Source organism: Suricata suricatta, chromosome 9 (assembly GCF_006229205.1).
Source record: "Suricata suricatta isolate VVHF042 chromosome 9, meerkat_22Aug2017_6uvM2_HiC, whole genome shotgun sequence".
Lineage (NCBI taxonomy): Eukaryota > Metazoa > Chordata > Mammalia > Carnivora > Herpestidae > Suricata > Suricata suricatta.
Window position 1 is genome coordinate 108,249,860 of NC_043708.1, and position 25,524 is coordinate 108,275,383.

The following is a 25,524-nucleotide window of genomic DNA, read 5'->3' on the forward strand; positions in this document are numbered from 1 at the left end:
AGCCAAAGTTGGGTGCTTAACTGACAGAGCCACCCAGGTGCCCTGCTTTTTTGTTTTTTGGTTTTTTTTTTAGAGAGAGAAATAAAAAGCATGCAAGCAGGGAGAGGGGGAAAGACAGAGAAATTTCTTTTTTGAGAGAGAGAGAGTGAGAGAGAGAAAGAGAATCTTAAGCAGGTTCCACACTCAGCATGGAGCCCAATGCAGTGCCCCATCTCACAACTGTGAGATCGTGACCTGAACTGACTGAAAACAAGAGTCAAAAGCTTAACCAACTAAGCCACCCAGACGTCCCTTATACATAACTTTCTTGTACTCACTTATATTTGAAGGATACAAATCATAATAATATATATATATAATTTGGTAACTTCCCTTTTCACATATGTATTATTTATAAACATGTTGATGGCATTAGAAACCCTTAAAGCATGACTTTTAATTAGACTACGCTATTGTTTGCCTACTATAACTGAATCGACCCCTATTCTTTATTTCCTTTCCAACAAAGACTTGTAAATTTCCCTTTAATGTAAATTTACTTTGCATTTTAACATAAGTACTTGATGGATCTAACTCCTGCCTTAAAATTCTAAATGGAGGAAGGGATGACGGCTTCCTTCTGCTGTTAGGAGAAACTTTTTGTTGTTTTTTAAGATGTTTTAAGCCACGGTGAGTTTAGTACTATGCTGTAAGAAATTTTGCTTTACCTACCCCTAGAACATATCCTTATTCCTGATTGTTTGTATTTGGAGTAGAAGAGGGGAGGGGGATGCGTTTGGCTTTAAGAAATATACATTGGCTGTGACGTCACTTCCCCAAGGATTTATTTCTTATTACACCCTGAGCAAGCTGCTCTCTGACCCTCAGTTTCCTCATTGGTAACATTGCTGAGTGAGCGTTAAGGGATAACATACTTAAAACCATGACCTAGAGGAGCTTGGTACCGTGGAGTCGGCTTTTGAGTCACGACGTAGCCTCACCAAAAGGGTCAGACCCCAGGAATGACCAGCTGGTGGCAGTCTTTCACACGTGAGTAGTGGCCTCATATAAAAATCAACCCTGTTAAGCCTAGTCTTAACTATGCACTTTTTTTGCAACTGCAAGAAACATGCGTTGAGTACTTAATAATGCCAGGCATGAATGAGATACAGCTTCCATCTAATTAGCTCAAGTCGGAGAGATTAAAAGAAAACACGACTGGAAGTTTACAAACACTTATTAAAGGATCCAGAACACATCCTGTTGCCCAATTTCAAATAAAAGTAATTAATCTCTATCTAATTGAATTGAGGTTGTAAACTCCCATCTGAATTTTCTCTTAAATGTCCAGGGATATATAGTTTTGCTGACTCACTGACTCACCTTAAAAATATCCTCACAGCTACGTTTAATGGAGGGTGGACCTTATGAGACATAGGCGCCATTTACTTTTTAATTCAGAAAGTAAGCTTTTGTGACGAGTTTAAACACATGTGCAATATCTAGTCACAACAGAAAAAAAAAATGTTGTTTTAGGTCCACTGTCCTCATATCTAAGGATGTTTTCCAAGAGAAGAAAGAAGACATTGAGCTTTTTGTTACTTAATTACTGATGATGATACATGAACCAGGAGCTCAGGAAGAGCCGTTAGGACCTCTTAGTCCCTCAAGGACCAGTTGGACCAAGGTTAGCATTTCAGCTGTAGCTGGAGAGAGCAAATCCTCACCACAGGGTTGCTTAGGAATTTCATGCGTCTCTGTGTTTTACCAGCTCAGAAGTTCAGTTAGGAGTCAGGTCCGTTTCTGACTACCAGAAGGATCGGGCCCCATTTAGGCAAATCCTTCAGAGACAGTGAGTGGGTGTGTTTCGGTGCCTCAAGTTGAAGGGTAGTTTCTGCTTCCTGGTAGATGTCCGTGGTCCCCCTCATTTCTGCTGAGAGGCTCCTGAGCCATGTCTGGTGTGGGCAGCGACTTTCAAGTTGCAATGTGTTGTGCTTTTCGCTGCTGTTGTATAATAAAGAGAAGTTTCTCTATAGGGCTCATCCCTGTAATGGTCTCTCATTGGGCACTTGGATTGACCCTTAACATTCTTCTTTTACATAAGCACATGGGGGCTGAGGACATTTTCCCAGATGCTTGGATATAACTTGGTTTGGAAAGTAGAAATTGAGTCAATTTAAAACTACATGGTTTCTCAGGGTTTGAAACAGGGAAATAACTTAGATTCCATTCACCTTGTACTCTTCAGGAGGATTTAACTATCTTGAGGGTTTAAAGCTAAGAAAGAGACCAGAAAATGTACAGCGGAAACAAAAAAAAAACCCCATTAACCTAGAATATTCCAATTACTGTAACAAAAGATTTTCTTTTTTGTAAAAAAGACTGACTCATTGGCTCAAATTACCAATAACAACGCACATAGAGTATAAGTCATGCAAAGCATTTGTGAGCCTGTAGGGGAGAAAAAAACTTTTCTTCTACCCTCTTATGTTCTGCAATGGAAGCCTACAAATTAAACTAACAAAAGCCAGATTAACAGGAGAAAAGCCAACAAATTTTATTTAATGTTAATTTTTTTACATAGCACAGGGAGCCTAATAGGAAAGAAGTGAAAATCCCAAAGAAGCAGTGAGACCTGGGGGCTTAGATACCATTTTTATAAAGAGTAGTAAATTTTGAAGAAGTGACTAGACCCAGGAAAGGAGTTGGAGCTGTAGGGCAGTAAATTGTAGGAAAATGGCTGAGAAGTATATGGAGGAAACTAACGGAAGATAAGAGTTATTTTAGTGAAGTTTGTTTGGAGCCTTCTTGGCATCAGCTCCCCAACTGCAATTATAAAAATGTTCTCTTTAGGTCGCCTGGGTGGATGAGTTGGTTGAGTGTTGACTTTCGGTTTCGACTCCGGTCATGATCTCAGGGTCATGAGATCGAGCCCCTCTTTGGGCTCCACACTGGGCATGGAGCCTGGTTAAGACTTTTTCTCTCCCTCTCTCTCTGTATCCTCCCTCAAAAAAAATGTTTCCTTCCTGGTACTGGGAAGAAATTTCTCACAGGAAATTTATGCACTGCTTTTAGGCAGGAAGGGGGAAGACAGAGAGCCCTTCCTGGATCTATGTTTTACAATCACCTTCAGTTAAAAATAGGTCAAAGTAGCATATTTTGGGGTGTCGTGTTTTAATCCCCTTCAGGCTCCAAAGAGTTTCCTCCCTGAGGAGTCAGGCCCAGCCCAGCAGTGGTCGTGTAAATGTTTGATTGTTCATCCTGGGCTGTGATTTTGCAAGACTAGACAGCAATGTACAAATATGAAAATGAAAATTTTGATAAGGAAACAGGGTTGTGTTTTTTCTTTTCCCAAATTTTATCTAAATCACTCACTTTTGCTTATTTTTTAAAATAGTAATATTAGTAAAACAAACAAAAAAACATGGGCTCTCTTTTAAAGGAAGACCCAGCAAAAACCCTTAGAATGGGCTTTGGTTGTGTTTGGTTGTGCTCTGAAGGGCCACTTTCAGGGTTGGAAGGTGCTGGTTATAGAAAAGAAATGAGCAAGGAGAGACCCAAGTCTGTATTCATTTCTTCAGCTGATATTCATGGACTTTCCCATAGGTTAGGTGCTGACCTGAGGAGGAATTAAAGATGATTCAGTCGTCCTTTCCTTCACTGAGCCTACTTCTATAAAGTGGGACATACGTAACAGTAGAGAAGACAGTAGAATGCAGAGTGCGTGCCTTGAGAATTCTGAGGCTGGGAAGTATTGAATCAGGCAGTTTTCCCAGAGTAGAAGGCATCTGTGCGGAGCCCTAACAGATCTGGTGTGTCCTGGGGATGGAGAAGAGCCGTCCAGGTAGATAGAATGAACAGCATGGCCCAGGTCCGGTGAACCCTTCATGCAATGGGCGAATGGAGGACCTTCGCTCTGCCCAGCACGAGGTGTGTGGAGTAGAATAATGGGAAGCTTAGTGGGAAGTTAGCCTAGAAGACTGAGGTTGACTGAGGTCATCTTCTAGGAAAGCTTTCATGTCAGATGGGGAAGTTTATGTTGGAATGGGACGGCAGGCATCAGAGGGACTTTCAGCCGGCAGCCCCGACACCTGGAAGCCCGACAAATTAGAAAAGGCAGTGAGGCTGAGCAACGAGCTGTGACCAGAGTCCAGGGGAAGAACATCAGTAGTGCTGGGAACCGTGGGCAGAAAGGAACACGAAATGAAAAAATGTGGTTAAACCGGAATCTGTGAGACCTACTGGTTGGGTAGATGTTGGTAGCAGGAACTCAGAAGAACAGTCAACTTTTGAATCCTGGTAAACATTTGAGCACAACTTGGAAAACCAAGAGTAGCAATGGGGTAGGTGATGAAGGTGGGGCTTCCTTGTTTTACATGTTGGACGAGAGGTATCTGGGGAATAACTCCGACAGAGGTCCGGAAAATGTCTGCACATATAGGATGAGAAGCAAAGTAAGGCAGCATTCCAAAGTATTTCAAGACAGATGGAGACCGCTCTTCCAGCTTTGGGGTATGGCTCAGGAATGTGTTGACCAGGCACTAGATGAGAACAGTGTGATTATAGGAGACAAATTACTGGCGGTTATGTGGCTTTAAGTGAAGACCTTGTCTCAGTTTCTCTATTTTTGAGTGGAGATATAGGACTTGACCCTTTAAAGCCCCTCATACCATTTTTTTTAACATATGCTATACACAGAGCACAGCATTCGATACCTGTCTCATGCTCGCTGTCCAGGTGAGTATGCCAACATGTGAGAAACTGGGTCACTTGCCCCAGGCCACTCAGCTAGTAGAGATATTAACATCGATGTGTCTGGTCCCCAGGCCAAGCTCTACCTCTATAGCAAGCTGTCTCCTAACTCTGTCTCAGCTGTGGCCTTCAGGGACTTAATATCAGGCAGCAATGATGAGGTGACATACTTCACTTCCCCAGTCTCCCCAGACTAGCCAACACTCGAATACCAGCAGGTGGACGTAGGCCCAAGTGTCATGCTCTCCTTCTTCTGCTACTGGATATACTTTCAAAAGCAAAAGCCAAGACAGGTAGTCTGACAAGTATATAAGCATATGAATCGCAATAGTGGGACAGGATATTTGGAAAGAAGACTGTCCCGGAAAATCTAAGATGGGGGTTTTGCCATGCTGATATCCCAGAATGGAGTAGGCTATGCAGGAAAAGTGATCAGAGGCTCCGAGGGGAAAGACTTGGTAGGGAAACGAGATGTTCAGTCTTCCTTCACATCATTTGAAAGTGGCTTCAGGGCCAGTAGGGGTCTCCCCTCTAATGGAACTATCTCCTGTCTCTCAGTGCTCGGCCGAGTGTGGGGCTGGAGTGCGGACACGCTCAGTGGTGTGCATGACCAACCACGTCAGCAGCTTGCCCCTGGAGGGCTGTGGGAACAACCGGCCGGCGGAGGCCACCCCATGTGACAACGGCCCCTGCACGGGCAAGGTGGAGTGGTTTGCCGGGAGCTGGGGTCAGGTGAGTGGCCGGGGCCAGCTGTTTGTCTGTGTCTGGTAAGAGCATCCATAGCAGAGGGGTCAGCAACCAGGACTGGGGGTCGCCCAGGCATCCAGGGTTCGAATCCCAGCAGTGCCACCCACGACCCTGGAGAGGCTATGCTCTTCGAGCCTCATTCAGTCAACAGTGTTTCTTGAGGACCTACTGTGTGCTCTTCGAAGCACATGGAATACATCAATGAACCAAACAAATATCCCTGCCCTCAGGAGCGTATGGTCTAGCATGGTTTCTTTGTCTATAAAATGCTGCTAACGCCCGCGCTGTATAAGGTTATTTTTAGAAGAAATGAAGTAACGTGTATAAAGAATGTCGCCACACGACACATACACACTACGTCATAGCTGCCGGCTTGTGGATGTCAGATGGGGAAGCAAAGGAAACAAAAGCAGCGTCTCAAGAATCTGCACCCCCATGTTCCTAGCACCATTACACACCATAGCCAATGTCTGAAAATACCCTAAGCATCTGTTGATATGTGGATGGGTAGAGAAGATGTACTACATGTCATTGATGTAATATATATATTATTTAACCATAAAGAAGAAGGAAATCCTGCCTTGGTTACAACATGGGTAGACCTGAAGGACATTGAATAGGCCAGACAGAGAAAGACACCGCAGGGTGCCACTCACATGGGCAATCTGAAAAAAAACTGCCACTGGGAGAAACAGAAGAATGGTGGTCCCCAGGGTCTGGGGGAGAGGGGTGGGGAAAGAGTACAGTATTTCAATTTTAAGGGGGAAAATTCTGAGGCTCTAACGTGTGACATGGTGAGGATAACTAATACTGTATCGTCAAAATGTGCGAAGAGAGTACAATGGAAGTGTTCTCACGCCCACAAGAGGCAAATGTGGGAGGCATGGAGGTGTTGACTAACTTGATTGTGAGAATCCCTTCCCAGTGCACATGTACATCAGATATTTAGTTAGTACATTTTAAACATATTACAATTTTACTTGTCAATGATGCCTCAGTAACTGAGGGGAAAATAGAAGCTCGTGTAGAGAAAGTTTGAGGTTGTTCCTTATAAAGAACAGATAATACCAAATACTTGAAGAAAGCAACTTCATTGGTCGATTGATTTTTTTCCCCTCGGTGTTCCAAAAGTGAACACAAGCTCCCTAAGAAAATGTGGAAAAGATCATTCCTTCTTACTACCCCGTTATGATCAACATCAGTATTTTTGACTTCCTGGGCCACTTAGCATCTGGCTCTCAGGGCTGGCTGGTCCTCCAAGGACTTTTTGGTTGATGATCATGATTTATACATTATCAGGACCTCTGGCTCCATATAGAATTTTATTTCTTTTAAGTAGCTTTAAAAACAGACCCTGAAAAACTGGACTGTCCCATCCTCATAAGCAGATATGACCCCCTTGGAAAGGAATTTGGCCATAAAAGTCAAGAACCATAAAAATGTTCATTTGCCTTAACCAGTCACTCCACTTCTGGGGATTCATTTTAAGGAAATAATTAACAGAAGGGGGAAAAAAAGGTTTTTTAAACAGAGGTGTTCATGACAGCAGGCACGTAGGGATATTGTGGTATACCGTGGCCCATTAAAATATTATGTAACAACAGCAGTGATACTCAGGGAGGCGTAGAAAGTACACATGGTAGAGCGGCCGGTGAGAACCAGAATCCGAAAACACATGAGCCTCATCTCAGCCACTTCAAAGACGGGGGAAATGTTTTCCTCTCAAATTTCCTTTAATGTTCTTATAACACAAACTGTAAAACACAGAAAATTCAGAAAGAAAGAGAAGCCAAGTACTTGCAGTGCTACCCGAGCGGGTATCAGAGGCAGCTGAGACCTGATAACTGAGCCCAGCCATATTTCTCTGTAACTCTTCTGACAAGCAGGCAGCTGAACTCTCTGAGCCTGTTTCCCCCCGCCAAATGTGAGAACAAAAATACCAACTAATAAACAGTAGTCCTCTCTTCCCCACAGTCATGATTTTGTCTGCCAACCATTTCTATGTCGTTATTGAGAGCAAAACACTTAGGACCTGGGACCTGAATCCCAAAGATAATTCAGAAGGGACTGTGTTACACTCGGTACCCGCAGACACAAGGCGATGGGAAGAGCCCTATGGGAAACTGCAACAGCCTCATACAGTGAGGATGGGCAGTACAATCCAACTCGAATGCCTACCAATCTCCCAAGAGGAGAGGGGAGCAGGACTTGGGGTCCTTTTTGCTGGAAGGCATCCTGTTGACTCCTGACCTACTCAGAGAACCAAGACTGATGTGAATCTAAGTGAAGGCAGTGCTTGCTTCTGCCAAGATTAGAAACAGAATTTATTGCCCTGTTGTCCAAAAAGGTCAGGACATGATTGAATGCGCTCTGGATTTATAAGGATGTTGGAGCCTGCTGGCACCTCCCTACCCTGGGATTCGGATGTTCTCCCCAGAGAAAGTGAAATAGAGCATGCTTTATTGAAACTAAGATAAAAATAAATGATGCTTCCATCCATGTGGTTTCAATGACAGTTACATCTGGAACACCCCACTAGTCTGGTCACAGTGAATTGTCCAGGGTGGACATGTAACCGAAGCCAAGCCAAACAGAGTTTTTCTCTGGGACTTTTAGTGTAGACATGAAGGGAGAGACTTCCTGGGAAGCTGTGAGCACAAGTGTTAGCAGCGGTCTTGTTGAGGCTTGTGGAGAAAGCCAGACCAAGAGACTGAGGCCTGTCTAGCTTAAGGAGCCTCTTTTCTACCTGGAGCCAAAGTAGCCCAACTCCTACCCATAAGGTTATTCCACCAGTAACTAGATCAGTCCTAGATTGATGCACAGATGTTTCCTATCTTCCCTGCCACTTCTGGGTTTGCTTCACCTATAGATTGTCTTTGTTCTGGGTGGTCTTTCACAGTCTCTACCCATTGGGAGCAGCCCTCTCGTCTGCCTGTTTGTCTGGATTTATTTTCACTGGCATCTGAGCAAACACCTCCTCTCTCATCTGGTCTTGGATCAGTGATTCAGCAACGTACAACTGCAGGAATTCTTCAGGTCTACAAACACACAGAATCACTCCCACTGCTCAGTGGAAGTAGTTATCCCTATTAAATACCACTTTCTCTTCTATGCTTTTCTCCATGAATTATATTTTACCTGGTATTTGCATTACTCTCATTTTTCATTGTTGAATTTCACCTGGTGTATCTTTGTCAACTCATGTACTTTTCAAGGTATGTTTGTTTGTTTGTATGCAGGACTATTCTTGTCTTTATTTTTATTCAGTCTGCAAGTCTCTGTAGTTTGGTTTGGTTTTGGGCTTTTTTAGTGTTTATTTATTTTGAGAAAGAACAAGCGTGAGTGGGGGAGGGGCAGGGAGCGAGAGACTCCCAAGCAGGCTCCATGCTGACAGTGGCTCTCACAAACAGTGAGATCCTAACCTGAGCTAAAACCAGGTGCCAGGTGTTTAACCAGCTGAGCTACCAAGGCACCCCAAGGAGGTCTCTCTTTTTTAGGAGTAAAATTTTAGCCATTCACATGTATTGTAATAGGTTACATGTTTGGACTTTCCTTGCCTTGTGTTTCTTTATTTCAGTTATTGCCATGCTTTCTTGGTCTGTTTCCTCTTTCCTTTGTACAAATTTGCATTGATTAGGTTTCTTTAATTCCATTTTCCCCTCTAACATTTTGGAAGTTAAAGATTCTATTTTTATTCATGTAGTGATAACATTCTAATGTTTAGCAGTTTTAAAGTACTATGTTTCTGTGTTAAGTTATCATAACTACATCTCCCCCAAATGAAAACAGAAGCCTTAAATCCTCATTTATTTATCTCCACTTTCTCAATGCACAATATCCCCAAAAAGATCTTGAGATCATCTGAATCTCACTCCATATTAATGTTAACTAATATTATAGAAAATATGGAAAATATAGAAAATTTAGATTTAAAATAGCTTTCTCTCCCCCCAAAAGTTATCTTTTTATAGAAATATAATTCACATACCATAAAATTAACCCTTTTTAAAAAATTTTTTTAATGTTTATTCATTTTTGAGAGAGTGAGGGAGACAGAGCATGAGTGGAGGAGGGGCAGAGAGAGAGGGAGACACAGAATCTGAAGCAGGCGCCAGGCTCTGAGCTGTCAGCACAGAACTCAATGTGGGGCTCAAATTCACCAACTGCAAGATCATGAGCTGAGCTGAAGTCTGATGCCCAACTGACTGAGCCACCCAGGGGCCCCAGAATTTACCCTTTTAAAAGTATACAATTCAGTGGTTTTTTGTATATCCACAAAACTGTACAGCCACCACCACTGTCTAATTCCAGAACATTTTCATCATCCACAGAAACCCCTGTATCCATTATTAACAATAGCTTTGCCAATTCTGCTTTATGTCCTTCCTGGTTGTATCTTCTTCCTGGTTCTTTTTTATCTCGCTAGAGACCACTACTCAATAAATCTTTCAAATAGGATCATGAGTGGTAAGTTTCCGAGCCATTGAATATCTGAAAACGTCTTCACTTTGCCCTTTGTCAGTAGGGCAGATGCCTTTACTGTCCGGCCCTGGGGCCCAGTCAGGCCAGCCCCGCTGTTCCCGGTCAGCACCCGAGCTGGCCGCTCTCTCACTGTCTTGAGTCCTCTCTTCTGCCCCTCATATTACTTCTCACCCGAAGCACTTGAACTCTCCTCACTGCTAGGTGTCCTTCTCTATGTGCATTTTGAACTACGGTGTGCCTCTTCAGTTTATTCTCATCTACATTTCACCATTCTAATATCCCCCATAATCTCTGTTCCTCCAAGGATGAGTGTCCTTTCCTGTTTTCACATGCTACTTCATGCATGCACGAATCTACCGCCCCCCACCCCCACCCCCGGACACACATACACTCACTTGTTCCTCACACACACCTTCTGCCCTTTCTGGGCATTGAAGGTAGAAGGCTGAGCTCTGTGCTCATTCTTGCTTAATCACCTAATCTCTTCTAGGACTTTCTAAAACTAGCATCAAAGACCTTCAGGTTTTGGTCAGGGTTAGTACTCTGCTATTCTGCCAAGCACTCAGTCCAGACACAGACCCTCAGAGCAGTCAGGGGTCTTTCTGATTAGGTTTCCAAACCCCCACTTTGCAAGTGAGGCAGCAGAGCTGTGGTGAAGTGCGGTATCTTAGCAAAAGACACAGAGCTATTTCCACGTCTCCTGCTCTGTCCCTGCCTTAGCACACACCCCTCCTCCTGCCGGGGAGGCCAGACCTGCGCCTGGCAGCCTGTCTCTCCTCCCCGCCCTCCAGTGCTGTCGCGGTCTGCAGCATGTGAAAGAAAAGGACAAAACCTGAATATACCCCAGATCAGTCATAAACTAACATGGTAAGAAACAGAGACAACAAACTAAGAAGACTTGTCTCTGGATGTCTTCTGAGGATGTCTCCCACCCAAAATAAATAAATAAACTAAAGGGCAGGAAGTGGAAATTGCTGAGGGTGAGGCTTACGATGGTCCTGTGTCCTTAATTCACAGTCTGTTGGTCTGGGGTGTGTCTTTTTGTCCTGTAGATGTGTGTGGGTTTCCCCTTGTTGTTGTTCTTTTAATTTGGTTATGTTCCTGCGTACAGACAGCAAAGATAAGGTTAAGAGCTTCGATTGAAGAAATTGTTAGAGGCTCTTATAAAGGTAGTAGATTATAAAGTTTCTAAAAGTATATAGATCACAGGTTTAAATGTTTGTAATCAGGAAGTATTAAGAGTAAACCAGATATGAACAGAAAACATTTTACAAAGTAACAGATACTTAAATAGAATAACTTGTGAGCAGTTACATGCATCGTGTTTGCGGAAACTAACAAAACGCGCCAACACATGGAATTGTCTGACCACCCTCTTTGTGTGACTACCCCCTGCAAACTTCCCACCAAGCTGGGAAGCAAGAGGCTTGGACTCCAATGTCAAAGACTTCCTGTTGGCCACATGTTGGGAGGGGAGAGTTGATCATAGAGGGCATTGACCCCCGCTGGAATCTTCTTATGTTCATGCATCCCCAAAAATTTTAATTTAGCCCTTCCTCTACAGGTGTGGGGATTCTGAGAGCCTAATTCTTTCCCAGTATCCACCCACTGAAACCCGGCAAACCAATCAGAATGTTAGTCCATTGTTTTACAGTGAGAAGCGTCAGAATCTCCTGCACAGAGATGACCAAAGTGTCAGGCTGATGTGTTCCCGTGTGTGTGCCCGGGAGGGGCACCTAAAGAGGGAGTCTGAAGGAGACCATTTCAGTCTCACCACAGACGGCACCACGATCCTGACGGGGTGATAACCCAGGGCCCCCACTCTCCATTCCAGACACAGAGCTGTTAGGAAAATTAGAATCCACCTGCCACTTCTCGTCCAGCAGTATTTTCCAGCTGCCCTTGGGCTCGTCCCCACTGAATTGATGATGGAAAGCACTCATCAATAAACATCCCTTGATGTTCTCGTCCCCTTTCCATCATGTGACACCCATCCTTCTCTGATTTTTCTCCAGTGTTCCATCGAATGTGGGAGTGGGACCCAACAGAGGGAGGTGATTTGTGTTAGGAAGAACGCAGACACCTTTGAAGTGCTGGACCCCTATGAATGCTCCTTCCTGGAGAGACCCCGCAGCCAGCAGTCATGCCACCTCAAGCCTTGTGGGGCCAAGTGGTTTAACACAGAGTGGAGCATGGTAAGTCATGGTGCTCTTGATAGAAATCCCAGTAGTACATCATTCTCCTGTTTTCCTCCCATAGACAGCCAGACCACCTACTACGTGCCAGGCACTGGGCTCAGCCCTCAAGTAGATGCCCTACAGTGACCTACTCCAGACAGTCATTGCGGGGGCCTGTTTGGTGGGAGGAGCCAGAGGCTGGGACCCCCTTGATCTCTAAACTGAAGAGGCATAAAGCAGTGACGCTCAATTTTATTTATTTTTTAAATAATTTTTTTAATTTTTTTAATTTTTTTTTAACATTTATTCAGTTTTTGAGAGACAGAGCGTGAGCAGGGGAGAAACAGAGAGAGGGAGACACAGAATCTGAAGCAGGCTCCAGGCTCTGAGCTCTCAACACAGAACCCGATGTGGGGCTCAAACCCACAAACTGTGAGATCATGACCTGAGCCAAAGCTGGACACTTAGTCAACTGAGCCACCCAGGCGCCCCTAAATAATTTTTTTAAATATTTATTTTTGAAAGAGAGAGAAAGAACGCAAGCAAGGGAGGGGCAGAGAGAGAGGGAGACACAGAATCTAAAGCAGGTTCCAGGCCCTGAGCTGTCAGCACAGAACCCAATGCGGGGCTTGAACCCATGAACCATAAGATCATGACCTGAGCCAAAGTCGGAAGCTTAACCGACTGAGCCACCCAGGCGCCCCATCAATGTTAGTGTGCATAAGAATCAACCAGCATTTTGTTTGAAAACACGGATTCTGGCTCCGCCCTAGCCAAGGAATTTGCATTTTGCACAAGCTCCTTCGGTGAGTTGGATGCAGCTGTCCTTGGACTGTATTTTGAGAAATGTTGCTGTAGGGTGGACATGGCTGGAGTATAGTTGGGACACACTTGAGTTGATGGTTGTTGATGCTGGTTGGCACATGGGAGTTTGTTTTAGTATTTGGTCTCCTTTTGAAGATGCTTGAAATCTTGCGGAATCTGCCCCTCCAGTGTGCTGAGCTAGTGGACTGCCCAAAATCTCTCAACGCTCTCCTTTTGTCGCCATGCAGTGTTCCAAGAGCTGCCAGGGTGGCTTCCGGGTCCGGGAAGTGCGCTGCCTGTCAGATGACATGACCCTAAGCAATCTCTGTGACCCTCAGTTGAAACCAGAAGAGAAAGAATCTTGTAACCCTCAAGACTGTGTCCCTGAAGTCGGTAAGTAGGGATTCCTTTCCAGGAGAAAAGACACATCCTTCTCAAACTCTATAAAATGCCAAACCCATCTAGGTCTCTCTCCATGACCTTGTGCATGGTCATGGAGTTCAGGGAGTCAAAATACTTTCAGTGTGATAAGTTTCATAATTTAAGATGACTATTCTTGTCATGGACGATGATCCAGGCCACTCTCCAAACTTAAATGCAAATTGATTAAATGCTAACAATTTCAGAGATTTGGTTCCATTATCTTTAAGGTCAAAGTAGTGTGAGTTCAACTTTTAATTGTAGGTACAAATCAGCATAAGGAAGAAAATTAATATGAAAGATCTAAACTACTTTGAAAAAATGTTAAATAATAATTAAAATTTTAAAAATCCTTGGTATAGGGGCACCTGTGTGGCTCAGTTGGTTAAACATTCGACTTTGGCTCTGGTAGTGATCTCACAGTTCATGAGTTCGAACCCCACGTCAGGCTCTGTGCTGACAGCTCAGAGCCTAGAGCCTGCTTCAGATTCTGTGTCTCCCTCTCTCTCTGTCCCTCCCCACTTACACTCTGTCTCCCTGTCTCTCCCTCAAAAATAAACATTAAAAATTTTTAAAAAGAAAACCTTAGTATAGTACATAAAAGGAAACGTGGATGGATAGAAAGGCTGTTACTGGGTGGGAACACTCAATGTAATAAAGAGGATAAAAGAAGGTTCATGAGGTTCAGCAGATAAAAATGTTTGAATGTATATTGAATATATACTTGAACATATTCTAAAACTACAGAAATTAAAACTATATGCTACTGATTCAGGAAGAGACAGGCATATTAATGTTATAATACATAATTCTGAAACAGATTCCTTTATACCAAGAAAGTTAAGCATGATAAGGGCCTAATATTAAGGAAGTACAGAAAGGAGGGACTTCCATTGTACTCAGATAATTGAAGACCTATTTGAAAAACCAAACAAAACATTTTAAATCTCGCTTTATGCCTTCTATAAACATAAACGCCTAATGGATTAAAGATCCTTACATAAAAAACACACTGTAAAAAGTCCAGAAAAAAATATATATCTCAGAGTTGGTTAAGCCTTCATAAACTAGACCCAGAACTCAGATGTCTCATTGCTGAATGAAAAAACATAATAAATTAAAAAACTTTTTTCTGTTAAGGACATTGTATTAGTCAGGGTTCTCTAGAGAACTGGAGCCAACAGGATAGACGATGGATAAGTGGGTGGGAGGACAAAGGACAGGTGACAGATAGAGACATAAATGATGGAGAGATAAGTGATAAATAGATGATACATAGATAGATGGTAGATAGATTGATTGATAGGTTATAGATAATAGATGACAGAGATGATTGATAGAAAGATAATAGATTATAGACAGATGATAGATAACAGAAGATAGGTAGATAGATGGATAGATAGATAAATAGGTAGATGATAGATAGATGATTGATTGATAGATGATAGATAATAGATATATAGATGATAGATGATAGATAGATAGATGATTGATAGATAAAGAGAGAAAGGGAGGCAGAAATGCATAATTGGCTCACATGATGTAGAATCTAAGAATCTAAGAAGTCCCACATTCTACCGGCCACAAGCTCAGGAAAGCTGCTGGTATCATTCAGTCTGAGTCGAAGGCCTGAGAACCAGGGAAGCTGATGGCGTGAATCCCAGTCCGAGGGCAGGAGACGATGACATGAAATGTCCAGCTCCAGCAGTGTGGCAGAAAGGGGGCAAATTCGTTCTTCCTCTGTTTTACATCCTATTCAGGCCCTCAGTGGATGAGGCGTCTACACTGGTGGGAGGGCCACCTGCCTTACTGGGTCTGTCAGTTCCAATGCCAACCTCATCCAGAAACACACCCAGAAATAATGTTTAACCTGGGCTCCCCATCACCAGTAAAGTTGACACACAAAATTAACCATCACAGACATCATAACCCAAGTCTAAAGAAAGGAAGAAAGGAAAAGAAAGGGAGAATAAGGACCAGTTGTGAGAAAATGTGAAACATACCTATTGGAATGTGATGCAATCAGTAGGAGAGGAAACCGTCCAGCCAGGAGCCTGGGGGAAGAAATAGCAACAGAAGTACCATTGCCGATTCATGCGCACTAACATTTTCACCTAGATGTCTCCTCCATCAACTCATTTACATCCGCAACACATGATTAAAATATGATTTAAATGTGGATCCTAAATTGTTATGTAAATTGTTTTTTAAAAAAGTAATGCAACATTTCTGAAAAGAAAAGTTGTGTATATAAAGTTGCATGCTTGTCTCCGGCCAGCCCAAGATCATTAGAGAGTCAAAATTACAAGATCCATAGAACTGATTGTCCAGTTTGCAAGCTCGGAGTGATTGGTACACACAGTTCAAGTGTTCTGGAAGGCGATCCCTCAGCTGGCAGAAATCTCCATCTCCTCCAGGTTTCTAACTCATAACATGATAGAAACTGTTTGCCAGTCTGCTTTCATCTTTTCCACTTGTCTATGGTGTCTTTTCAAGGACAAGGAAAAGAATAGTTTCATTTCCAATTACAGAATATTCAATTAAGGAAAAAGGGAAACTGTGAGATTACCAAATGAGAAAATGTAAGCGAAACCCTGGTATTCTTTCATATGCCTCAGTTAATACCATCAGAGCTAAAGGTCCTCAAAACGTCTAGGCTGTGAGCCAGGGCCCAGACAGCTGGGCACAGCAGGAATCTGTATAGACTCGGAAAGCAAAGAGGGCTCGGGTGTATATTTGATCATCATGCTCAAGAAGAAAATAGTATGTGAGTACATGGGCAAATGTATGCTGTTTTCAGGTTTTTGAATCTACATACATTTTTATAATCTTTCACTTAATTCCAGAGAGCTGCTCCTAACTCACCTTACAACTGATAGTAACTTAGAATCAGAGAATCAAAGACATGACATTCAAGTAGAGTCAAATCCTTAATATACACGGAACTCACTCAAATTAATTTAAAAAGAAAAGATAAGAGGGGTCCCTTGGGCGGGTCCGTCAGTTAAGCGTCCGACTTCCGCTTAGATCATGATCTCACGGTTTGTGGGTTCAAGCCCCATGTTAGGCTCTGTGCTGACAGCTCAGAGCCTGGAGCTTGTCTTCAGATTCTGTGTCCCTCTCTCTCTCTCTCTCTGCACCTTTCTCTCTCTCTCTCTCTCTCTCTCTCTCTCTCTCTCTCTCTCAGAAATAAACATTAAAAAATTTTAAAAGAGCTGTGTTTGCAGTCTTAAAAAATTGAAAACAACTGTCAGTGCAAAATGGTCTACAAGTGCGGCCGGTAGGATGGAATACTATTCTGGGATGCAAATGAACTCCCCTAGAGCACTCATTAAACATGAGCAATCACACAAAGTCAGCTTGAGCAAGTTACCAAGGAATAGATACAATCTGTGTCTTTTGTTTTTAAGTCTAAATGCCACATAGTGATCACTTACAGCTCGAGTATAAAGGGTTGGGGATAATAAACACCCAGTGTGGGGCTCGATTACCTCTGGAGCGGGTGAGAAGAAAGGGGGAGGTGGCCGCCCAGTGAACTCTGGGAATTGCATCTAGCTGGTGAGCAGGGAGGACACAGTCCATTCCGTTACTGTGTTTCAAAGAAAAGAAAAATCCGTGCGAGCTCCTGGCCCACCCTGCACCACCCCTGGGTAGTGAAGCAGGACCAGGACTGAAAGCCAAGTCCGCTGCCCTTTCTCTTTCCATCGGTCCAGGCTGGCTCTGTGCTCAGATGGCCTCTTCTGTTCTCTTCTGCTGCAGATGAAAACTGCAAGGACAGGTACTACAACTGCAACGTGGTGGTGCAGGCGCGCCTGTGTGTCTACAACTACTACAAGACCGCCTGCTGTGCGTCCTGCACGCGTGTGGCCAGCAGGCAGCCGGGCTTCCTGGGGAGCAGATAACACGCCCCGACGCGGCAGTCTGGGAGCGGCGGGACCGGCTGGCCACTGGCCGCTGCTCCAGCAGGGGCTGGGGCGGCGCCCCCTCCTTCGGTAAAGCGTACACGTCGTGCCCAGGAGCCAAGCCACGGTTGTCCTTTAGCATCACCAGAAACTGGTGATCCCTTCTTGGGAACCCAGCGCCTGGTAAGGTGCTGTCTGAAAACCAAGCAGTGGGGAGGGGGGCGGGGTGCATGTAGCTCTCAGTCAACTCCCCTGCCAGCACTTTGTAAGTCACCCATTGGGCCCCGATGGGGTGCTGCCTCCTCCATGGTGCCACTGCCCTTTTCAATATCGGGGCCCCTTGGAGAGTCAGAAGAGGCAGCTCCCGCCCCGGAGCCCCACCAAGCCTTGCTGAGACGCCTGCTTCCCACTGTTACCTCAGCCTGGCTGTGCCTATTTTTATTCTCAAAGACATTAGGCTTTTTCCTGCCTTATGACACAAGTATCTTCGGTCAATATAGTGCTTTATTGTTTCACAGGTGTATTCACAGGTCACAAAGCCCCAGAACGGAAGCCAGGGAATGAATCATTATGCCCATTTTACTGACAAGGAAATTGAGACTCAGTTTAAGTAACTGACCTGTCAGGTACATTCACCTGTTTGATGGCAGAGTTGAGTCCGACCCCTGTCGTCTGACCCTAACACTCACCCCAAGGCCTGCCCAGAAGCCTTAGGTCCACAGGACGTGGCTTCCTCTCAGACCACGTGTCTGAGAAATTTCCCACTTAGCAGACGAAGCCCAGCTTTTGAATTCTTCCCTCTGGCCAAAGGTCAAGACTGTATTCACTACACTCTGTTGTTTCCAAAGTCTGTCTGTTTAACCCTTCCCTGATGAAGTCACAGACCCTGGTTACAGGACTCTGCACAGGCTTTGTTAAACCCCGTCCTTAACGGAACTGTCCTTGAGACAAGAGAGCCATTGGGGCGGCCAGGTGATGCCTGAAATTTTGATTGCATTCCCCAGTGATAGGTGCCCCCCCCCCCAGGGAATCGCACACCAGGGTCCCTCTGGATGTGGAGCCCTTGTTTTGTGGCTCTGGACTCTGGGCTCTCCGCCCTTTGATGACACTTCTTCCGGGCTCTTCACCCAGGGGGAACTCTAACCAGCCTATATCAGCATAAAACCTGTGTTTATATTAGAAAGATTCCCTTTGGTTTTTCCAGTTTGATTTATGGGTTTCTGTTTTGACTTCTCATCCCTCCCTCCCACTGTGACTCACAACCTGTAATCCACCATCCCAGACCTGAGCACTAAGATCTCCACTCATACAACTAGCCAGGGGGAGGTTCCTTCAGTGATGGCCACAGTGGCAGGGCCCTCCCTGACTCTGCAGTGTCCAGAGGCCGCAGGCTACAAGGGGGATGCAGTGCAAAGTGAAAGGTTAATACCTGAAAAGTCAATTAAAAACTATATATATATATATATATATATATATATATATATAGTTGACCTTTGAACAGTTGGGGGGTTTAGGCTGTCAGGCACCTCTGGGTAGGCAGAAATCCCTGTATAACCTTTGACTCACCAAAAACTCAACTACTAACAGCCTATTATTGACTGGAAGCCTTACCAATGACACAATCAACACATATTTGTATATGTCATATGTATTACATACTATACTCTTCCAATAAGACAAGCTAGAGAAAAGAAGATTCCATTAAGAAAAATCACAAGAGCGGCACCTGGGTAGCTCAGTGGGTTAAGATTCAGGTCGTGATCTTGCGGTTCATGGGTTTGAGCCCCACATCGGGCTCTGTGCTAACAGCTCAGAGCCGGAAGCCTGCTTCAGATTCTGTGTCTCCCTCTCTCTCTCTGCCCTTCCCCCACTCGTTTTCTCTCTCTCTCTCTCTCTCTCTCTCTCCCTCTTTCTCTCTCTCTCTCAAAATTAAATAAACATTAAAAAAATTTTAAAGAACGAGAAAAACCCTGAGAAAGAAAAAGTACATGTACAGTACTGTACAGTATTTATCAAAAAGAAAAATCTCTGTATGAATGGACCCATGCAATTCAAACCCATGTTGTTCAAGACTTTTATATCCTTTCAGCAATCAAGAAGAGTCTCAGGCTAAACAAACCGTAAGCTTACAGAAAATCTGTCTTATTTAGTACCATGGCCCTGGGCCTATGTCTCTTTTAAAGCAAGCTGGGATTCTTTGTAATTGAGTTTCTCTGGTGAGCCTTTTAACCTAAAAATCTGCTAACTGGACGTTCATTTAAGGTTTTTGGAACCAGTATCGCCAGCCCACTCTGACATACTGTGTTCAGCTCCCACTACCCTTGGACTTTCAGAAATTCTCTCTGACCTCTCTTTGGGTCTTATTCATTTTGCAAAGCACACCCATCTCTCCTCATCTGTACACGGTGCGCCCTGTGCCGCGCACCGCCGGGCAGAGACCCCGGTTCCCGTGCCCACCAAGCAAAACAAGACCAGAGAAGCCACGCCTGTGGGTGGTTTCTGTCCAGGGCCCTCTGTCTCCCTCTCACCACTTACTTTTGCTTTTTGTCACATGAGAAGTGTTGCCCTGTGCAGCTGCTCTCAGACCTCGCGGAACAAGCCAGTGATTGGAAGGGGCCCTTTGGGGGCTTTCTTAACGCGCTGGGGGGCGGAGCAAGATGGCGGGGTCAAAGAGCAGAAGGCTGATTTCAGCTCACATTGTGGGGGAAACCTTCGAGCCGGTCGGCCTGCCCCGCGGAGGTCTGGGCCACCCCAGGTGGGTGCCGCTCCGTCCTGACGTCCTAACAGGGATTTCTTCATCAGGCAGGTGACTGCCCTGGGTTCTCCCAACTCAAGATTCCGGTGACTGGGCTGGGTCAGTGCTGGCTTTGTCCCTCTGACATCTCTTCGGTGCCCTGTGGCTCCCAAATGTTACCTAACAGGTGTTTTAAAAAGAGCATGATCTGCCCGTGAGAATGGGCCCCCTGCCTCTGGTGGGATTGAGCAGAGCAAATGGGTCAGTCCTTTGTCACAGGGGAGAAAAAGTGCCTAATTTGTTCCTAAGGGTCTTTTTTTCTCTTCCAACAAATAGTTGAGCTGGGGGGTTTAGTGGCATATTTGTCTTTGAAATCCAGGTTTTGATCATTTCCTAGTGTGTTATGTCAACACCTAAACGTCACTGTCCTTAGCATGTAAGCGTATTATGGTAAGGTCCCCAGTGTCTCCGGGGATAAAGTCCTGGAGGGGTCAGAGGAAAACTCCCCTCCTGACACTTCTCCCGGCAGATAGGTCTCTGTCTCCCTTCCTTGGCACCCCCTCATCTCACCCTCCTCCTCCCATTATCTGCCAGCTCCTAACTGCCCACGTGCAGAATTGAAAGTTACGTTTTAATTCTGCTTTTCTTCTTCCTGTGTACTGAGCCGCTTCATTCCCTGCCCGGAGTTTTAAAATTAAACGAACTAAAGATGTTCTATATTTTTCTCACAAAAGCCAGCAAAGCTCCAAACAGAAGGAGTTTGCTGTTTTACTTTCGTTCACTGGAAAAGCAAAGTGTTCTCCTTGCAGTCCAGGCAAAGGCCATTCGAGGCACTCCAGTCTCCCAGCCTTGCCCTGACTCGGATTTTTCCGCAGAGAAAAGAAAGAGTAGGACACACACTAGAGAACGCTTGTCAACCTGGCCACTAGGTGGCGTCCGGAGTCCGCTGAGTGCAAAGGTGCATCTGGACCACTGCCCTCAGGCTAGTCAGGAAACAAGACAAGTGACGCTTGTCCGCACGCTCAAGGAGTGACACTGCTGGCAGGAGCATCCAGAACTGTCCCCATCTGTCCCTTTCCCTTACTCTCTGCTTATCCTCAAAGTCTAGCATTTGACACTTTCCTTCAAAAGGAATGGCCTTGGGGCACCTGGGTGGCCCAGTCGGTGAACCATCCAAATTCTGCTCAGGTCATGATCTAGTGGTTGGTGGGTTCAAGCCCCGCATCGGGCTCTGTGCTGACAGCTCAGAGCCTGGAGCCTGCTTCAGATTCTGTGTCTCCCTGTCTCTGCCCCCTCCCCTGCTCAAACTCTGTCTCTCTCTCTCTCTGTCCCTCAGTATTTAAATAAACATTTAAAAAAAATTTTTAATGGCCTTACGAAGGGGGTGAACAATGGGAGACACTGGCTAAGTTTATTCTCATCAAGTTGTGAGGCAGAGAGAGGAATCCAGATAATGACTAGTACCTTTCTAAACAAGTGGCTCTCTCCTTTTTTAAAAAACACATCCATTTTAGAATTTGAATATTGGTTTTCTAATGTAGAAGGCATAAAGATAAGCCATAAAAAGGAATCTGTCTTTCCGTAATACAGGCTGAACGATCAAACCTCCAGGAACCTGTATCCACTTGGCAGGTGACCTTGCCGTATAAACATGTTTATATGGCTTTCATGGAGCGTTGGACACCTTGCTGATGAAGTTGGTAGATGACACGAAATTGGTGACAGTGACAGGCTCGGGATCCAAAGAGGTCTGGGAGACTAGAACAAAACCTGATCTTAGGAATTCACAAAGAAGCAATATAAGTCTACCTTTGGATTTAAAAAAACAAAACTAGACTAGGGCACCTGTGTGGCTCAGGTTATGGTCTCACGGCTCTTGAGTTTAAACTCCATTTTGGGCTTGGATTCTCTCTTTCTCCCTCTCTCTCTATCTCTTTCTCCCTCTCTCTTTCTCAAAATAAATAATACAACTTTAAAAACCCAAAACTACACAAATACAAGGTGGAAGAGATGTAAGAGTTTCAGTTGGCTAAGCTCAGTGAGTCAAAGCGCCCCTCCAACACCCCGCCCCCCTGAGCACACACGCACAAACCCGAAATGAGACACTGAGGCTGCACAAGGAGAAAACACTGGGGAGAGGCATGCCACGTTGCGTTGTGATTGCTGGAACCGCCCTTGAAGAGTATCAGGAGTGGGTATCGGTACTCCTCAGATGAGGACGCCCAGTCCTAAGGAGGGGTACACCGGTTAGACACGGTGGTGAGGATGTCCTGAGAACGTGGAGCCTGGAGAAGCGGCCTGGGGCAGCACTGTGAGGAGAGTGACCCTAAGACCAGGAGGTAAAAGCTACAGGGAGGTGCACCTGAGCTCCTGCAAGAACCACAGCAAGAGCCCCTGAAGGTAGAGGGCTCTCCCACTCCTGGGAGTCTTAGCAGAGGCTGAATGGCCCTCTGTCAGGGACACTGGAGAGGGATTCAAGGCGCTCAGCTTGGGCAATATGACTTCTAAGCTCCCTTCTAGGTCTAGGCTTTGGTGACTCCGTTGGTAGAGCAGCGTTGAGTGATTCACCTGGTCTGGGATGGCGAGTACACGGCACACGTGCTTCCCATTTCTGTGTCCACCTTCCGAACCCAGTGGACGTCCTTCACCTGAGCTGAGTGTGGCCTCCTAGCTCAGAGCCTCTAGCACCGGGGTCAGAGCTGCCCCGTCGGGTCCTGCTTTGTAGACGACCCGAACATTCCGCTGGCTAGTTCCCTGCCCAGGGAGGGTCACACGCCTTGATGGGGAAGTACCTTGACTAGACTAGGACTCTCCAGATACCTTCCCTCTGTCTCAACTGCCCTTGCTTTGCTGCACCTTTATCGGAGCAAAGTAATTCTCTCCACCCCGAACCATCCCACACTCCGGGTTCTGCTCAGTGGGTCACGGCTGGAGAATAAACGTGACCACGAGAGGGTGGGAACATCCAGCCAACGTTCTCAGCATCTCCCAGAGGGTGAGCCCCTTGCCTCCATGAGAGGGAAAGCCATTCTGTTCCATGAGCAAACTTCTACTTCCTTGACCCCCAGTTCAGTTTGACAGAAGGATATACTTTGTTATAACTTATTATTTTGTTCTTTGTAAATACAAGATGTTTATAGGAAATGTGTATTCTGAACTGTATGGGCAGACTGAGTCACTATGCCAAAATAGTTCTATTATTTAGAATATGTTAATTTTAAGGGGACCTAATAGGTATTTATTTACATATACAACCCACATTTGTGTAAAACCATTTGATCCTACTAACCCAGCTTCCAGCAAACTTGCTACATGATGCCTTATTCTAAGTTCATAGTTTCGATTTAGTATCCTGACTAGCCAAATTCTTTGGGTTTTAAGATCGAATATAAACTACTCTGCTTTTTGGCTCGTTCAGGGAGGGACTTGTGCCCCTGACATTGTCCCTGACACGGGCCTGTCTGCATCGCCACCTTTCCACCTTAAATATTCTATTTGCTCGTATAATCTGCTCTCTCCTCATCCCAGTTGGAGAAGGAATGATGAGGGTCTTTTTCATCCCTTCTCTTTGGCTTGCCTCCTTTGTAGAATCACCAGCACCGAGTTGCGTGGGAGGCTCGGTCAGAGCTCAGAGCTGGGGGCGAGGCAGGGTCGGTGGCCAGGGGATGGGAGGGGCTTAAGGAGGTGTGACTCCTTTGCAGCTCTGACCGGGCCTCCGGGGTGTCCGCCGGGACTGCCCCGGTGGGGGCACTGGGCTGTCCCGCCACCTGCTTAGTAGCCAGGAGCAAGGACCCTACTAAATAAAATACTCCAGGGACACCATGTCCCCCTTAGAGTGTTAAATTAGTGTTTAAGGAGGCGAGGGGAGAAGGTGAATTAGATGAGCAAATAGTCTGTTTTCTCTTAAGCAAAAATGACAACTATTTTTGTGTATGACTAATTTATTTTTATTATTGTAAAAATACAATAAACTGATTAAAAAGTCAGCCTTGTGAACCTTATTTGTGCTTTTCTCGGGCCTAATTCCATTTCCACTCACGCTGCTTCACGCAGCCCCCTTTCAAATGTCCGCGGGCTAGCCTGCCTGCGCTCCGCACAGGGGATCTTAGCTTCGCTCTGGCCTCAGCCTCGGCCGTGTGTCAGAATCACCCGAGGGGCTTCGGGTAAAATATTCAGGTATGTGCAGCGCCCAGGACTGCGCGTTCACACGGCATTTCCTTAAGCCGCCCCCACCCCGCCCCCCTGGGAGACAGGAAAGATGGAGTCCCCGCTGAAATACCCCACTGTGGTCATTCAGCGTAGCTCTAGTCTCTCAACTGAATAAGCCTTCCTCCAACGCCCCTTGGGCCGACTCCGCCTGGGTCTGGAGTTTAGCAAAGTGTTTGACAAAATCTTTCAGGTTCTCTTGGTGCATAAGACACTGAGGCCGGTGAGAGCGCTGGCCTGGAGGGTCCCTGCGGGGGGTCTGTCTTTGACTCTGTCCTCACAGTATTTCCTCAGTAACTCTCAGACGCTTATTATTTTGCCTGAAATGTGCTTCCCACACCTCCCACCCACCTTTTCAGCCTGGAACATTCTCCACTTTTCTTTCTGATTATGGCAAAATTCACTTAACATAAAATTCACTATTTTAACCATTTTGAAGTGTACATTCGGTGGTATTTAACGCATTCACAGCGTTGGGCAGCCGTCACCGGAACAGTCGCGTTAACCCCAAAATTCCATGTTTCTCCAGCACCAAAACCAGAGGTCTCTATGTGCCAGGCACCGAGCTGGGGGGTTTTACTAAATCCTCACAGCAGACCTAGGGAGTTGTAATGTTGTCTCAGAGGGGTGCAGTCTCTCGCTAGCCCTTGGTGGCCCTAGGATCCTGCAGTCAGCTCTTCCCTGAGGCAGGCCGTGTCTCTCCCGACTCCATGTCTGCGAGGCCTGGAATGTTCTATGGTCTCAGCATATATTAGTTCCAGTCTCTTTCCACATCAGCTCCAACCTATGGAGATAATTGCACAAGCCCTGGTGTGCAAGCTGGTGACGGAAAAGCCTGGGTCAGACCCAGGCTCAATATGACCGACATGGTCACAGGCCACGTTTGAAGATGCACACTTGGGTCTGAGAGAGAGGCAGCAGGCCTGCTCTGGTCTAGGGGTCAGACCCAAGCTGGAGCCCTCCGTCTCTAACTTCTGGCACCACACGTCATGCAAGCTCATTGGCCATCAGGCAAGGGGCCAGAGGATGGTGATCAGAATAGGGGTGGGAGGGATCTGGAAACGGAACTGTCTTCCGCCATTGCCAGACATCTCAAGGGCTTTCAGGAGCAGACAGACGCCGGACACCTCCAGCAGGTCAGCAAAGAGGCGGGGCGGCGACTCGGGCTTGCTTCCCTGACCAGGAGGCTTACCCGTGGAAGAAGGTATTTCAACAGACAGTAAGACCCTCAAACAGGAGCGACCAGGAACATGTGAGCCTAGGGGAATCTAAATATGGACTATGTTCAAGGTGATGGGATAGAATCCATGTAGAACTTCCT

The 25,524-nt window shown here is 45.6% G+C and overlaps 1 protein-coding gene across 1 annotated transcript in view; it reads left to right on the top strand.

Moving 5' to 3' along the window:
- Nucleotides 1-18,689, top strand: part of THSD4 (thrombospondin type 1 domain containing 4) — a 297,196-nt gene extending 278,507 nt beyond the window's left edge. The window contains exons 10-13 of the mRNA XM_029952548.1: nt 5,290-5,463; nt 11,976-12,155; nt 13,190-13,334; nt 17,121-18,689. Of these exons, the coding sequence (XP_029808408.1) occupies nt 5,290-5,463; nt 11,976-12,155; nt 13,190-13,334; nt 17,121-17,263 (642 nt within the window). The 3' untranslated portion in view covers nt 17,264-18,689. The remainder of the gene's footprint in view (nt 1-5,289; nt 5,464-11,975; nt 12,156-13,189; nt 13,335-17,120) is intronic.
- The last annotated feature ends 6,835 nt before the right edge of the window (nt 18,690-25,524 follow it).